This window comes from Oncorhynchus tshawytscha, linkage group LG19 (assembly GCF_018296145.1).
Source record: "Oncorhynchus tshawytscha isolate Ot180627B linkage group LG19, Otsh_v2.0, whole genome shotgun sequence".
NCBI lineage: Eukaryota > Metazoa > Chordata > Actinopteri > Salmoniformes > Salmonidae > Oncorhynchus > Oncorhynchus tshawytscha.
The window spans coordinates 25,767,584-25,785,347 of NC_056447.1; the positions used below are offsets into that span (position 1 = coordinate 25,767,584).

The window sequence follows — 17,764 nt, forward strand, 5'->3', positions numbered from 1 at the left end:
GAAGTCAGAGTGCAGTATAACTGCAGTATGCTGCAAATACTGCATATAAAATAAGTATGATTTGCCGCAGTAAATTCTCAGTGTAACTGCAGTTATTCTGCAATTACTGCGTCCAAAATACCACAGTCGACAGCAGTTACTGCACTTATACTGCAGTTTCAAAACCCCAAATCTTTTTGGTGAGTGTATTTTACCACTAGGTGGAGACAGACCATAGTAGCCCTCACCTTGAGGCTCAACCTGTATATTCTACCACACCCTCTCTCATTAGCACCACCAGCTGAAAAGTTTGCATGGGGAAGACATATTTTGTAGACAAGTGTTCTTCATCAATTAATAATTTCTCCACTTGCTCTTTAGTTTTGGGCTCCTGAATGGCGCAGCGGTCTAAGACACTGCATCTCAGTGCAAGAGGCGTCACTGCAGTACCTGTTTCGAATCCAAGCTGCATCACATCCAGCTGTGATTGGGAGTCCCATAGGGCAGCACACAATTGGCCCAGTGTCATCCGGGTTTGGCCGTGGTAGGCCATCATTGTAAGTAATAATTTGTTCTTAACTGACTTGCCAAATTGAATACTGATTTACATAGCTTTAATAGTGCTGGTGTCCAGTAGGGGGCTCTAGTGAGCCATTTACCACACCTGCATATTCTGTTCCTCAACCACAGGTGCAAGCCCCTTCCAATCACAGTTTGAACCAAAGTTCTCATATATACAGTACCAGTCAAAAGTTGACACACCTACTCATTCAAGGGTTTTTATTTATTTATTTATTCTACATTGTAGAATAATAGTGAAGACATCAAAACTATGAAATAACACATTTGGGATCATGTATAAGTGCTGCATCAGATGACCTGGCCTCCACAATCACCCAACCTCAACCCAATTAAGATGGTTTGGGATGAGTCGGACCGCAGAGTGAAGGAAAATCAGCCAACAAGTGCTCAGCATATATGGAACATCCTTTAAGACGGCTAGAAAAGCATTCCAGGTAAAGCTGGTTGAGAGAATGCCAGAAGTGTGCAAAGCTGTCAAGGCAAAGGGTGGCTACTTGAAGAATCAAAAATATATGTTGATTTGTTTAACACTTTAGTTACATGATGTTGTGTGTTATTTCAGTTATTTCAATGTAGAAAATAGTAAACTTTTGACTGGTACTGTAGATGGACATATTTAAACTTTTCAGCCAACCTCAAGTCACCATCATTCAAAAGCAGTACATCCACAAAATAATGACAAGAGACCAAAACTATGTTTATGGATGTGTATTTTAATAAAAATAATTCTGTCAAAATTAAACAGAATACAATATTTCTTCATCATGTTTCTAGTACATAGGTATGTTTTTTATTTTTTTATTATCATTATAATCTCTCTTTTTGTGTGTATATATATATATATATATATATATATATAAAACAATATATATATATTGTTTTAAAGGTTCTAAAAGTTTCATGCCAAGTAGAGGGTAACTCACCTCACAATTGCTAAACTCAAAACTCAATATGAAATTAAAATAATAATAGAAAATAATAGTAAATTGTGCACAGCTTGTTGTTTTTAATTCCTAATTCCATTCCCTTCGCCTCTCCATTTGAAGCATGGAGAGCTCCAATTGAAAAACATAACACATAAAAGGAGAACAGGGAGATTGTTTGCTACAGTAGGTGTAGGTGTGTCTATAAAAGTCCCAGGAGAAGCTCGACAGATTACGATCTTTCTACGCACACACACACCTAAACATTAGTCATTCTATTTCATAATGAATGATCTTAAAATGGAAATATACATTTTGGGTGGCTATAGGAGTTTAAAAGCCATTTCCAGTTTTTGAAAGCCTTCAAGAGATGCAGGCTTTGCTATAATGTCATAAAATATAATCAAAATCTATCTGCTGGCTGCTTCCAATATTGAAAGTCTATCACTGAAGGTATTGTTCAGAATTACTGGTAAACTCTATAGTGAAAACTCATGCGAATGGATAGCGCCACCTAAAGATTTAACTAATTAAGCAACATTAATTAAAACAACTAAAACCTCATCCAACATGGGTTACAGTGTGTATAGGTGTGCTTGAAAGATGATGTGCCCCACCCAGTATGTCAGTCTTTAACAGGTTCGGGATAAAGGGCCCCCGAGTGGTGCAGTGGTCAATTCCAGGCTGTATCACAACCGGCCGTGATTAGGACTCTCATAGGGCAGCGCACAATTGTCCCAGCGTCATCCCGGTTATGGTTTGGCCGGGGTAGACCGCCATTGTAAAAAAGAATCTGTTCTTAACCGACTTGCCTAGTTAAATAAAAGGTAAAATAAATAAAGTATTTTACTTCCTACTGCCATACAATATTTATTTTTAACCTTTATTTAACTAGGCAAGTCAGTTAAGAACAAATTCTTATTTACAATGACGGCCTACCGGGGAACAGTAGGTTAACTGCCTTGTTCAGGGGCAGAACGACAGATTTTTACCTTGGCAGCTCGGGGATTCAATCCAGCAACCTGGCCCAGCAATCTAAGCACTAGGCTACCTACCGCCCCGGCCGTGATTGGGACTCCTGTAGGGCGGCGCACAATTGGTCCAGCGTCGTCTGGGTTAGGGTTTGGCCAGGGTAGACATTAAGTTAAGGTATTTGTTCTTGTTTTTGTATATATTTTAGTAGGTTTAAGCCCATGATGCCGATAGATGTTGTCCAAATGTAAAGTTTGGGTAAAAAAAATCTAAATGGCCTTTGTGAACATATTAAAGTCTACCAAACACTAACAACACAGAAGCTGATGTTTTCTACTCCCACCACCCCTTTGCTTCACAAACATGCTTTGCAGGATTGTCAAAAGAGTTAATGAAACACATTGCAATATGTCTTACAGGTACAGGGGATGTCAATATCAATCTCATGGTGGCCAGCAGCAAATCTGAAGCACAAACATAATATAATCTGCTAAACTACATTCAACACACAGTGGAGCACCTCCTGCTGGCTGGGTGAAATACTGCGTTAATACATCAATGATCGACAACTGTCCCATGTGCCAAGAGAATATCTGTTAAAAATAGGAGAATACATACTGTAATGAAAGAAAGAGAGGAAAAAAAATAACATATTCAACTGACTATAATAAACAAACAAAAACAAAGGAACAAAGTTAAGGTCACATGTTTGTAAAAGTGACCGAGTCTATGTTGAGTTTATGTATTAACGCGACAGCTACACATTAGTTGTGAGAAAAATAGAACCGCAAGAGAGCGGAAAAATAAGCATGTTCGCGATGATAAGATAATGGCTGGCTGTCAAAGCACTGGTATGAAAAGACTTAATGACTGACTGTATGAATTAAATGTGGCCAATGGCAAGTACCATTGGTTATTAGAAAAGGGGAGGTCAAATTAAAAGCCTTGTATTTGGCAATCAGTTGAACTTTTTTATTGAATATATCATTAAATTGTGTGTATATCAAGCTAGTGGAGACACTTGATTGGAAATATACTACACTTATATTGAAACTCACAAATTAATCAGTGTCATCATTGTTTGATCTGAGGTGAATGCTGCTGTATGGGGCTCTGAGGTGACCAGCAGGTTAGTGGCTTACAGCCATGTGTACTTTCAGAAGCCAATTCAGACCTTTAACTTTAAATTAAATTAGCTTCTGGAGTTAAGTCATACTAAGTAGTAAGAATTTGAACCAAAAAATGCAGGTCCTAAATTGGAGCCACTGAACAGCTAGGTAAACATACCTCTGTCTACAATATCCCATACTGAGTTGACAAATGTGCTGTGAATACCTGAGTTCTGAATGGAAGAAACCAGAGTATCTTGCTTGGTAACGACAAAGCATGCCAACATTAATTTCTTTGATATGATGAACATCTTTAAAATACTGTGTAGGGAATTGAAATCCACTCAAAAACAAAAACGGAATTAGATTTTTTTTCCTTCCAAGATGAGCACAACAAACTGACTAAATAAAACGTAGAACATGACTAGATAAACAGAATAATAATGAATTCTTTAAATAGAGTCACACATTTTGTATTTGATAATACTAAATTAAAAATAAGCTTTCCTGTCATGTTCTACTCATTCCCCTGTCCATCTGTTTCTGCCAAATGGCAAGCGACACACACATTCAAACACATGCTTTCCTCAGTCATCTGGCAACCCATTGGAAAGACCTCTTCTTAGTCCTGAACATTGCCTTAGGAATGAAATAAACATTTTTGGAACTGCTGTATTGTAATCTATACAACACTATTACTGTACTCCAAACAGTAACCCTACAATCCAACTTGACGCTAACAGCATGGGCCATGTGTAGTCAAAAACATTCCTAAAAAGTTCCTTATAGGTAAAACAGTGCATTGATGTGGTGCTACAAGGGGAGGGAAGTAAGTATGTGTGTGTCTGTCCAGACTCACCTGGACTGGGGCTAGTGCAAAAAGTTGTCTACTCTGGCGAAGGAACAGGACCCTGAGCGGACCCTAGCCATGAGCTGGACACACTCTGTGGCCTGACCCAGAGCAAGCATCAGAGGGGGCTGCTTAGGCAAGTTCTGAGACTCTGAGGGGCAAAAGACAACATCGGGGTGTGTACATTAGCTAATAAAGCATGTGTGAGTCAAACATGTACATGGGAAAATGTGCCGTGTGTATTCATTAGAAGAGAGTTAACATACACACTACCAAGCTTATTACTTTTGTGGTGCTGGGAGTTACTGCCCCCCCCAAAATATTGTAGAAAAAGAAAAATAGCTTGTGTGAGTGAAAGTTATTTTTATCGGACTACTCGGACATTATGACATTATTATTTTTATCGGACTACTCGGACGTTATTATTTATCGGACATTATGTACTGTGTGTGAAACTTAGCCTTACCCAAGATGGCGCTGTTAAGAGCAGAGCAGATATTCTCTCTCTGCATTGGGTCTAGCTGTTGCCCCACTGGGCAGTTCCAGGGATCTGAATATGCTAATAAACTGAAGGCATCCTGTGATAAAAGTGAGAGAGAAAGGGATAGGGAGATAGAAAACAGCAGGATCAGAAAACAGCAGGATCAGTAAAAGCCCATTAAGGACTATGATTTGGAGGCAGTATAATGGTCTGTCTTATACAGAGGGAACATCAGACACTTTCAGTGGCTCTACCTTAATTGTTAGAGAACAATACTAGGGACAGACTTTCCAATGGTCATATACAAGTAGTAGTGTGTAAACTGCAGTATAACCCATAAACCAAACCTTCCCCATTCGGTGGTTGACAATTATACAATTCGTAAGTCACAGGCTGTGTTTACACAGGCAGTCCAATTCTGATATTTTTTTCACTTCATCAGATCAGCTCTGGAAAATATCTGATGTGAAAATATCTGATGTGATTGGTCAAAAGACCAATTAGTGGGAAAAAAAAATACTACCCCCCCAGTACCTGCAGCATCTTCTTGTGTGTGACGTTCTTGCCGTATTCACGGCACAACTGCTCGTTGAGGCCCTGCAGTTCACGGCCAAACTGGATCATCCTCTCTGTGGCTGCTTGGTTCCCTCCACACAGCTGTCTGGAGGCACAGCTATCCTCTACCAGGACACACACAGCCACAAGAGTTTGACACTTTTTTGACACTTCACATAATAACGCACTCACTGTGGTCACTAAAGATCCCATGGCAATTATCGTAAGAGTAGGGGTGTTAACCCCTGTGTCCTGGCTAAATTCCCAATCTGGCCCTCATACCATCACAGCCACCTAATCATCCCCAGTTTACAATTGTCTCATTCATCTGCCCTCCTCTCCCCTGTAAATATTCCCCAGGTCGTTGTTCTAAATGAAAGTGTTCTCAGTCAACTTTCTTGGAAAAATATGGGTAAAAAAAAAAAGATGTATGGACAAACATACACTTTCATTCAGTAAGTTTCATAATGTCAGTGAGACACCTTGTCTATTAATAAATTAATAAATGCTGCTGTCTATTTCATTTAGCAACCTTGACGACACAAACATCTGCCTGACTGGATTATGTTTGAGCTCAATTTAGAAACACACATCCCCAGATATCCAGCCAGCCAGAAAGGAAAAACGGAGAAAAGCAGACACACAGTGACAGTCAGAGAGAGGGAGAGAAAGAATGACAGAGAGATAGACAAAAGTGACCAAGAAAACATTGTGGTCGTGACATTGACACCTGGGACAAGGTGTGTGCGCCTGACAATCAAAACAGTAAGCGCATGTGTGTGCGCACGTGTCAAGCGTCTGTACCTGCCACTCCGTTGCCCAGGCTGATGTCCTGAGCCTGCAGGATTTCCTGGTGCTTGTAGGTGCCATTCATGATCCGAGCAGAGGGGTTCTCTGCCACCCCGTTAGTGTAGTGCTCAGCCTCAATCTCCATCTCACTGTCACTGCAGAGGAGACAAACACAGGGACAGGTTCAGTCATCTGTCATAATATCGCAGATGGTCTGCTTTTCTCCCACACCAGTTAAAAACACAACCACGCTAAAAAACAATAAACACATAGACCCTTGCCTTGCCACACACCTGGTCTCCTCCTGGTTGCTGGTGCCACTGTGAGGCTGGGACTTGGTGGAGTCAGTGGAGTTGGACTCAGAGTAATTGACAGAGGAAGGGGAGGAAGAAGAGGAGGAGGAGGCAGAGCTGACGCCTGGATACTTGTTGTGGCTCTTGTTCTTGTTGGGTGGGGTGACCCCGTTACTGCATGTGGGGCTGTCTGCTCCTGGAGATGACAGAGAGCCAGGGTGAAACAGACACAAACAATAGATAGACAATACTCTCGTTTATCTCCTTTGTGTTTTTAACACACTGGGCAGATAGATAGGCAAGTGTGAAGGTGTGTTTCCCTTACCTGCACTGTGCAGATTGGGGTTGGTGGCTCCATGTCGGGGGCTCAGGCTGGGGGAGCCAGGGTAGCTGTCCTGGGACTTGGGGGAGCGGACACTAAAGCATCGTACCTCACTGTCTGTACCGTTCACCATCTCCACAAACTGCCGACACCTGGGCAATACAGGCAACCATAACTGTGTCTGACATCTAGTCTACAATCTACTACAATGTCTGACATGCTTTGTCCTGCAATACATTGTACCATCTGATATTAAACCTTTCATTCTGCTTAACTGTCAGATATCACTTGCTTGAACAAAAACAGTCTGAATGAAAACTGTCAACTATAATTACTGCAAAACTTCAGTTGCTTTCAGAAGTCGGCAAAGGTGGGGCTGTATAAGATCATGTCTTTGTGCCCAGAAATGTGTAAATGTAATAGGAACAAGTCAGACTGGTTACGGAGTATGAGTATTTGGCTTTATGGATACATGTCACTATGACCGGATGAATGTCAAACAGATCAACGCCTGTTCTGTTCTGCTCACTCGTCTTCCATGACAAAATGGAGCAACAAGCATGACCAATCATATCAGGAGTTCCCTCGGCGGCAACAACTGTGACCTTGTGCTTACCCTGCCCCCTCCCTCTCTGTGTAACTGCCACAACAAGCCCCTCTCTTCCTCTATAAGAGAGACATAAAAAATGGCCACCTAGCTGTGGGTCTGCATCTCCAAATGTCTCTCAGCAGACCACAGTATTTATTAATGTCATCTAATGTCTTTGTGCCATAAACACACAGCTGGGCAGCAGGCCAGAGCTTTACTGACTAAATGCTCCTGTGGTTGTGTTGTATGTGCCTGACTGAGCCTGCAAAGACACTACAAGACCAGCAGCTTATTTAAGCCTTACAATTCCAATACTTCTTAAATGAAACCTTTAGATTAACACTCCCATAAGAGTCCCATAGTTGGTTCAAGGCTGCTCACTTCAACATGAAGAGTAGATTGGGGTTGTGTTCTAGAAGTCCAGGGTACAGCTGCTGTGTGGCTTCGATGGCCTCTCCAACACGCCCTGCCAATACCAGCTTCTGTATTCCTGTGAGTAGAAAGAAGAATATTATCATTCAAAACTGATTGAATGTATGACTGTGAGTAAATGTATGACTCTGATTGGTCCTCAGTGTTTCTGTGGTACTGTCAGTGTGGAGCCTGTGTGTGGTTCTCACTCTGCCGGTTCTTTATGGAGGTCTGATCCTCCTGGATCAAGGTCTCTGTAGCCCTGGCAAAGGCTGTGGCCGTAGCACAGTACCCATGATGCACCAGGTAGGTGGATACCATACTGGAAGAATCAAAGACATGGTTTAGCCTTACAGTAGTAGAGAAAGACACAGTAGTCTATTAGGGTGAAAAGTGTCATGTCGATAAGGATCCCTTACTTCTGCAGCACTGCCTGCCACTCCCCCAGTCTCTCGCCGATAGGGAAGCGGGCGATCATGCCATGGATCTTAGCCCTCCATTCACTCATATAGTCCTCAATGTCAAACACAAAGGGCTGCTGGCCAAAGTTAGCATCCACAATCTCTCCAGGAGTCTGCAGGCCCACTGTGGGGTACAGGTTTGGCTGTGGGTAGAGGGTAAGGTGTGAACACAGGTATATACAATGTTCACTTTGCACACCTTGGCAAGCGCACAATTCCCAATCTGGCCATAATAGGACGAACTTGCCTTTAATTTTGATAATTTGATCAAATCAAACTATTTGTCACATGCGCCAAATAAAACTGGTGTAGACCTTATTGTGAAATGCTTACTTACAAGCCCTTAACCAACAATGTAGTTCATGAAAAAGTTAAGTATTTACCAAATAAACTGAAGTAAAAAATAAAAAGTAACACAATAAAATAACAATAACGAGGCTTTATACAGGGTACCGAGTCAATATGCAGGGGTACAGGTTAGTCGAGGTCATTTGTACATGTCGGTAGGTGGGGCGGACGGGCTGGGGGGGTCAATGTAAATAGTACGGGTGGCCATTTGATTAATTGCTCTGCAGTCTTATGGCTTTGGGGTAGAAGCTGTTAAGGAACCTTTTGGTCCTAGACTTAGCGCACCGGTACCTCTTGCTGTGCGGTTGCAGAGATAACAGTCTATGATTTGGGTGACTGGAGTCTCTGACAATTGTTTTGGCTTTCCTCAGACACTGCCTAGAATATAGGTCCTGGATGGCAGGAAGCTAGCCCCAGTGATGTACTGGGCCGTACGCACTATACTTTGTAGCGCCTTACGGTCAGATGCCGAGCAGTTGCCATACCAGGCGGTGATGCAACCGGTCAGGACGCTCTCGATGGTGCAGCTGTACAATTTTTGGGAGTATCTGGGGACCCATGCCAAATCTTTTCAGTCTCCTGGGGGGGGAAAAGGTGTTGTCGTGCAAGCGTTACAACTCTTGGTGTGTTTGGACCATGATAGTTCGTTGGTGATGTGGACACCAAGGAACTTATAACTCTTGACCCGCTCCACTACAGCCCCGTTGATGTTAATGGGGACTTGTAGGGCCCGCCTTTTCCTGTTGTCCACGATTAGCTCTTTGGTCTTGCTCACATTGAGGGAGAGGTTGTTGTCCTGGCACCACACTGCCTGGTCTGTGACCTCCTCCCTATAGGCTGTCTCAATGTTGTCGGTAATCACACTGTTGTGTCGTCAGCAAACTTAATGATGGTGTTGGAGTCGTGTTTGGCCACGCAGTCATGGGTGAAAAGGGAGTACATGAGGGGACTGAGCATGCACCCCTGACGGGCCCCAATGTTGAGAATCAGCGTGGCAGACGTGTTGTTGCCTACTCTTACCACCTGGGGGCATCCCGTCAGGAAGTCCAGAATCCAGTTGCAGAGGGAGGTGTTTAGTCCCAGGGTCCTTAGCTTAGTGATGAGCTTTGTGGGCACTATGGTGTTGAATGCTGAGATGTAGTCAATGAACAGCATTCTCACAAAGATGTTAATTTTGTCCAGGTGAGAAAGGACAGTGTGGAGTGCGATTGAGATTGCGTCATCTGTGGATCTGTTGGGGCTGGAGGTTTACTCACTCGCCTACGAATTCTCAGAAGGCAGCCCGACCTCCACTCCCCTTTCCTCCGTCTTTTCTTCACGCAAATGACGGAAATTTGGGCCCGCTCCCTAGAAAGCAGTATATCCTTTGCGTCGGACTCGTTAAAGAAAAAATCCTCATCCAGTTTGAGGTGAGTAATCGCTGTTCTAATGTCCAGAAGTTCTTGTCAGTCATAAGAGACAGTAGCAGCAACACTATGTACAAAATAAGTACAAAAATAATTTAAATGTGAAAAAACTAACAAAATAGCACAGTTGGTTCGGAGTCCGTAAAACAGCAGCCACCCCCTCCGATGCCATTGGCATGGCAACCCTGAATAATATAGGACATTCAACCCTGAATAATATAGGACATTCATATCATCATCATTAATGGAAGGAGCAAAGCTACCGCTACTGAATTACCCTAATTTAAAGATGACAGTCATGCTATTCAAAATAATATTCAAGGCTACTACACATACTATTAAAATGGCACCAGTAAAGAATGTCAGATGAGGAAGTCAAAGAAACAGTAGAGTACTATACACAGGTTTTCAACTGGGGGTTCTTGCAGGGGTTCCGCAACAATATAAAAATATGTTTTTATGAATATCGCTAGCAACAATGAAATCAAATGTATTTATAAAGCCCTCATTACATCAGCTGATATCTTAAAGTGCTATACAGAAACCCAGCCTAAAACCCTAAAAAGAAAGCAATGCAGGTGTAGAAGCACAACAATAGAATAATCATGTTTTGAATTACATATCTACAGTAGAAAATAGGAGAATATCTTATTTCTAATTACATGAACTTTGTTTCTCAATTCCTAATATTGAGCAAATTACACTCATTTGGAGCTAATTACACTCACTGGAGTATCTGACATAGGCATTGAGAAAGCACTGGTAAACAGGCTACCAGTTCAGCAAGTGTTGCTGGCTGCTGGTAAGCTTTCTTGACTTGGACATTCATTTTGCTAACACATGACTAACCTTTGTTTAACCAGTTAAACAGCTGCTCATAGCAAAAATATGTTTGGAGTTACCTTTCTAGCTAACAGGCTGAGTTTACACCTCTTACAATTATAATTGGACGTAAAAAAAACAGTTTGCGAACGTATGATGGGGTTCCTGGGTTGCCGGTTTGACTGGGAGGGGGTCCCTGGGCAAAATTGGATTAAGACCCCTGCTATACAATATACCACACATGTAAAACAACAGAAGTCCTTGACATTGAATAAAATATGTCCACATTTCAGTATAATACTCACAGGGAGGTCTGTAAAAGCTACACCTGAAGAACAAACAGAGAGAAACAAATGTTAATGGAGTGGAAGATACTAAAAATGTTAGAATTTACAATCAAGTAAACAGAATGGTATACATCGCCTGGGAACATATCAAAATGTGTGAAGGATAGTGCGTTTTCATATAACAGTTAACTTGGATGTTTATTCCCCTGCACTGTTGTTGTGCAGTTCTCACCTAGACTGATGCCATTCTTGGTGTAGAAACAGGTGTTGTTAATTAGGTTCACACAGCAACCAATCACATCGCCAGTGGTGAAGGTTGGGCCATATGGTTGGCCAGTCCCTGAAGAGCAGAAGGAGTGTCCATCGTCACCGTGGTAACCATACGAGTGCTTGTCCCAACCTGGGATAGGAGACAAAGGCAGAAGTGATGAAAGGAAATCTAGACCTATATGGTACATGAATATTACACATGAACAACATGGTGGAAACAAATCGAGAAACTCAACACTTCCAAAAGCTTCCAACTACAGGTAACCATTCTCATCTGACATCTAGCTAGATGAATATGCATCTGTTAATGGTTAGAGCAGTGCCACTCATACAGAGAGGGGAAGGAGTGAGATGGGCGATAATATCCCCATAACAGGAGGAGCTGAGCCTGACAAATGGTCTCTTTCATTTGGATATCCCCACTTGTGTCCTGTGTAGCATGTGCAATACTCTGGGTGGCCAGCGAGAGGCATCAGTCTCTGAATAGGAGCACTGACCGATGAGTCATACTCAAAACAGAGCCTTACATGTGTGTGCATGGTATCAATAGGGACAGGGAAGGAGAGTAGACTGCATGGGCAGAGGGAGCTCTGTATGGAGAGATCTTCAGTGCATGTGTTTGTGTGTGGGGGTGTACTGTGTCGGCTCGTGTGTGTCTGCAGATATGTATATTGTCGGCTCAATCAGTGTCTGTCACCAACCAAAAAGAGAAAGTGGCGCAGAGAAAGTAGGTCGTGTGTGAACTGTGAGGTATTAGATTAATCTGCGGAGCAGCGCCGACAGGGATATTACTCCTAAAGCTGGGCTCAGTGTTCCCTACATGCTAATGAAATGGGCAGGGCTCCACTATGGGATCAGACACACAGAGGTCAACAAGGAATTCACAACTATTACAGCCAGGACCTGAACAACCACCTACACAAATGTACAAAAGTCTGTTGGCATATATTGTACTAGAAACCCAGTAACAAAATAAATATTCATAAACAATGTTCATACAACTAAACTCTCCAACACAACAGCGCACCCCATTTCCACCATATTCCAACCATTGTGTAACACAGATACATTTGAAGCAATCAGAGCAGGGTGTGAATGAAGAGCAGTTGAAATCAGCAAGAGCATGTAGAATTGGCTGGATGAGTCCAAAGCATTCCAAAGACCTCAGGCGCCATGGAGAACCCAATAGGCAGGTGACACAGCCTGGGGAAGGGGTCATACAATTGGTCAGCGCAGCTTGGAGGAATGATCTAATTGGCAGGGAATCACATCGGTGGACAAGAGGAAACATAGCTCCCATGGGCCTAGGTCAGAAATATACCCACCCTCCTGTGTCACACCAGCCACTAACAGTCAGTGATCTCTTCTTGTGTGTGAGATAGTGTGTGTGCCTGCATAGGTGTGGGGGGGAAAGGGCGAGAGAGTACTTGATGGAGTAAAGCAAGAATGTATTCTCTACATGCACTTTATGCTCATCCCCCATTGCCTGTTCTTAAGTTTCACCTTTGCACCTTTTATTTTCAGTTTTGTACACCAGCTTCAAAACGCAGAAAATACTATATTTTTAGTTATGGAAAATATATTTCAGCGGTTTAGATGGTACAATGATTCTCAACACCAGTGGTCGTACCCCTTCAAACATTCAACCTCCAGCTGAGTACCACCTCTAGCACCAGGGTCACCGGACTCTCAAATTTGTTTTTTTGCCATAATTTTAAGCCTGCCACACACGCCAAATATGACACATTTATTAAACATAAGAATGAGTGTGAGTTGTCGTCACAACGCAGCTCGTGGGAAATGACAAAGAGCTCTTATATAGGACCAATAATAAATACATTTGCCATCTTACAAAAATGTTTGATTTGTTAATCATAAATTGTGAATAACTTACCACAGATTAATTAGAAGGGTGTGCTTGAAATGATGCACATAACTCTGCAATGTTGGGTTGTATTGGAGAGACTCAGTCTTAAAATCATTTATCACACACAGTCTGTGCCTGTATTTAGTTCATGCTAGTGAGGGTCGAGAATCCACTCTCACATAGGTACATGGTTGCAAAGGGCATCAGTGTCTTAACAGCACGACTTGCCAAGGGAGGATACTCTGAGAGCAGCCCAATCCAGAAATCTGGCAGTGGATTCTGATTAAAGTCCATTTTCACAGAACTGCTTGTTGCAATTTCAATGTTCAGATATCGGTAAGTGGACTGGAGGCAGGGCATGTAACGAATCCAGTTGTTTGTGTCATCCATTTCGGAAAGTACTTTGCTATATCACATGACATTGTCCATAAGCTTGCGTTCAATTGCACACAAAAAAAATCATACAATGATGGAAAGTCCTGTGTGTTGTCCTTGTTAAACGCAGACAGAGAAGAGCCCCAACTTCTTAATCATAGCCTGAATTTTGTTCCGCACATTGAAAATAGTTGCGGAGAGTCCCTGTAATCCTAGATTCAGATCATGCAGGCAAGAAAAAAACATCACCCAGACTGGCCAGTCGTGTGAGAAACTCGTCATCATGCAAGCGGTCAGACAAGTGAAAATGATGGTCAGTAAAGAAAACTTTAAGCTCATCTCTCAATTTAAAAAAAACATGTCAATACTTAGCCCCTAGATAACCAGCGCACTTCTGCATGTTGTAAAAGCGTTACATGGTTGCTGCCCATATCATTGCATAATGCAGAACATTCAAGAGTTCAGGGGCCTTGCTTTAACAAAGTTAATCATTTTCACTGTAGTGTCCAAAACGTCTTTCAAGGTGTCAGGCATTCCCTTGGCAGCAAGAGCCTCTCAGTGGATACTGCAGTGTTCCCAAGTGACATTGGGAGAAAGTGTTTGAAAGCGTGTTAACAATCCACTATGTTTCCCTGTCATGGCTTTTGCGCCATGAGTACAGATACACATCCTGACCACCAAAGGCCATTTGATGTCACAAAGCTGTCCAGTACTTTAACAATATCCTATCCTGTTGTCCTGGTTACCAGAAGAGGATGCATTCCATAAATGACCCCCCCCCGTAAACTTAACATACATATACCAGGAGCTGAGCCAGGCCCGCCACGTCTGTTGACTCATCCAGCTGTATATATAATTCACTGGCTTGTACGCGAAACATCTCCTGCCATGTCACTGATACGTTGTGAAACAGTGTTGTTTGATGAAGGCATTGTCTGTATAGTTTTTTGGGCCTTTTCTCCCAGCCATATCCGAAGCAGCAAGAAGAATTAAGTCCTCCACAATAGTATGGGGCTTGCCTGTCCTAGCCACTCGGTAGCTCACTATATAAGACGCTTCTAGCCCCTTCATATTAATGGAATCTGTTGCTTTTATAAATCAAAACTTATGCGCCGAATACAACAGATGTAGACCTTACAGTGAAATGCTTACTTACAAGCCCTTAATCAATAAAAGATAAAAATAAAAGTAAGAGATAAGAATAACAAATAATTAAAGAGCAGCAGTAAATAACAACAGCGGGGCTATATACAGGGGGCACCGGTGTCGAGGTAATTGAGGTAATATGTACATGTAGGTAGAGTTATTAAAAAGTGACTATGCATAGATGACAACAGAGAGTAGCAGCAGCGCTCCAGACTGGGGGGGCAGCGGCAATGCAAATAGTCTGGATTGCCAATTGATTAAATGTTCAGGAGTCTTATGGTTTGGAGGCAGAAGCTGTTTAGAAGCCTCTTGGACCTAGACGAGGTGCGCCGGTACTGCTTGCCGTGCGGAAGCAGAGAGAACAGTCTATGACTAGGGTGGCTGGGGTCTTTGATAATTTTAGGGCCTTCCTCTGACACTGCCTGGTATAGAGGTCCTGGATGGCAGGAAGCTTGGCCCCGGTGATGTACTGGACCGTATGCACTACCCTCTGTTGTGCTTTGCGGTCGGAGGCCGAGCAGTTGCCATGCCAGGCAGTGATGCAACCAATGCTCTCGATGGTGCACCTGTATAACCTTTTTGAGGATCTGAGGACTCATGCCAAATCTTTTCAGTCTCTTGAGGGGGAATAGGTTTTGTCATGCCCTCTTCACGACTGTCTTGGTGTTCTTGGATCATGTTAGTTTGTTGGTGATGTGGACGCCAGGGAACTTGAAGCTCTCAACCTGCTCTACAACAGCCCCGTAGATGAGAATGGGAGCGTGCTCGGTCCTCCTTTTCCTGTAGTCCACAATCTCCTTTGTCTTGATCACATTGAGGGAGAGATTGTTGTCCTGGCACCACATGGTCAGGTCTCTGACCTCCCTTCCTATAGGCTGTCTCATCGTTGTCGGTGATCAGGCCTACCACTGTTGTGTCATCAGCAAACTTAATGATGGTGTTGGAGTCGTGCTTGGCCATGCAGTCATGAGTGAACAGGGAGTACAGGAGGGGACTGAGCAAGCACCCGAGGAACCCCCACGTTGAGGATCAGCGTGGCGGATGTGTTGTTACTTACCACCTGGGGGCAGTCTGTCAGGAAGTCCAGGATCCAGTTGCAGAGGGAGGTGTTAAGCCCCAAGGTCCTTAGCTTAGTGATGAGCTTTGAGGGCACTATGGTGTTGAACGCTGAGCTGTAGTCAATGAATAGCATTCTCACATAGGTGTTCCTTTTGTCCAGGTGGGAAAGGGCAGTGTGGAGTGCAATAGAGACAGCATCATCTGTGGATCTGTTGGTGCGGTATGCAAATTGGAGTGGGTCTACGGTTTCTGGGGCAATGGTGTTGATGTGAGCCATGACAAGCCTTTCAAAACATTTCAAGGCTACAGACGTGAGTGCTACAGGTCAGTAGCCATTTAGGCAGGTTACCTTAGTGTTCTTAGGCACAGGGACAATGGTGGTCTGCTTAAAATATGTTGGTATTACAGACTCGGACAGGGAGAGGTTGAAAATGTCAGTGAAGACACCTGCCAGTTGATCAGCGCATGCTCAGAGTACACATCTTGGTAATCCGTCTGGCCCTGCGGCCTTGTGAATGTTGACTTGTTTGAAGGTCTTACTCCCATCGGCTGCATCGAAGTGGGCATAAGAAGTTATTTAGCTCGTCTTGGTAAGCTTGTGTCACTGGGCAGCTCTCGGTTGTGCTTCCCTTTGTAGTCTGTAATAGTTTGCAAGCTCTGCCACATCCGACGAGCGTCGGAGCCGGTATAGTACAATTCGTATTGACGCTTTGCTTGATGGTTCATCAGAGTACATAGCAGGATTTCTTATAAGATTTAGGGTTAGAGTCCTGCTCCTTGAAAGCGGCAGCTCTTCCCTTCAGCTCAGAGCGAATGTTGCCAGGCTTCTGGTTGGGGTATATACGTATGGTCACTGTGGGGACGACGTACTCGATGCACTTATTGATAAAGCCAGAGATTGATGTGGTGTACTACTCAATGCCATTAGGAAGAATCCCAGAACATATTACAGTCTATGCTAGCAAAACAATAGTTTAGCATTTGCTTAATCTGACAATTAAAAAAAATATATATATATTTTACCCCCTTTTCTCCCCAAGTTCGTGGTTTTGTTAGTAGTAATTGTTAGTAGTTACTATCTTGTCTCATCGCTACAACTCCCGTACGGGCTCGCGAGAGACAAAGGTCGAAAGCCACGCGTCCTCCGAAACACAACCCAACCAAGCCGCACTACTTCTTAACACAGTGCGCATCCAACCTGGAAGCCAGCCGCACCAATGTGTCGGAGGAAACACTGTGCACCTGGCGACCTGGTTAGCGTGCACTGCGCCCGGCCCGCCACAGGAGTCGCTAGTGTGCGATGAGACAAGGATATCCCTACCGGCCAAACCCTCCCTAACACGGACGACGCTATGCCAATTGTGTGTCGCCCCACGGACCTCCCGGTCGCGGCTGGCTGCGACAGAGCCTGTGCGCGAACCCAGAGTCTCTGGTGGCACAGCTAGCACTGCGATGCAGTGTCCTAGACCACTGCGCCACCCGGGAGGCCTCTGACCACTTTTTTTTATAGACCAAGTTGCGGTGAATGTGATTGGATGTTTCATTTTATTTTTGGCAGTGAAACGAGACTACTCAGGCAAGGAAAAAAAAACTCACCCAAATTCTATTTGGACTAACCCTGGGGGTACGCACACCCCAGTTTGGGAATAGCCGCTCTACACTATACTTGCTTGCTTGTTTTATCAAACTGAAATTAGACAAACTATTATAATTTTAGCAACCAGGAAATGAGGGAGCGATTTCTGCATAGTGCACCTTTAACTGGTGATGAAATGAAAAGTGTTTGATTAACTATTTACTGCTGAGCAGTGGGCCAAGCCAGGGTGCAGATGGCCCTGTATTCATACACTGATACAGCTCTGTACTCT

The 17,764-nt window shown here is 43.4% G+C and overlaps 1 protein-coding gene across 2 annotated transcripts in view; it reads right to left on the reverse strand.

Moving 5' to 3' along the window:
- Positions 1-1,254: 1,254 nt before the first annotated feature.
- LOC112218540 (ran-binding protein 10) overlaps positions 1,255-17,764 on the reverse strand; it is a 31,852-nt gene continuing 15,342 nt past the window's right edge. The window contains exons 4-15 of one of the 2 annotated variants that reach the window (XM_024379408.2): positions 11,412-11,579; positions 11,198-11,220; positions 8,275-8,459; positions 8,065-8,177; positions 7,826-7,934; positions 6,859-7,007; positions 6,522-6,729; positions 6,256-6,395; positions 5,431-5,576; positions 4,882-4,993; positions 4,425-4,566; positions 1,255-4,204 (exon numbers count right to left, since the gene is read on the reverse strand). In XM_024379408.2, the coding sequence (XP_024235176.1) occupies positions 4,436-4,566; positions 4,882-4,993; positions 5,431-5,576; positions 6,256-6,395; positions 6,522-6,729; positions 6,859-7,007; positions 7,826-7,934; positions 8,065-8,177; positions 8,275-8,459; positions 11,198-11,220; positions 11,412-11,579 (1,484 nt within the window). In that variant the 3' untranslated portion in view covers positions 1,255-4,204; positions 4,425-4,435. The remainder of the gene's footprint in view (positions 4,205-4,424; positions 4,567-4,881; positions 4,994-5,430; positions 5,577-6,255; positions 6,396-6,521; positions 6,730-6,858; positions 7,008-7,825; positions 7,935-8,064; positions 8,178-8,274; positions 8,460-11,197; positions 11,221-11,411; positions 11,580-17,764) is intronic. The other variant, XM_024379409.2, reaches the window with a different exon arrangement.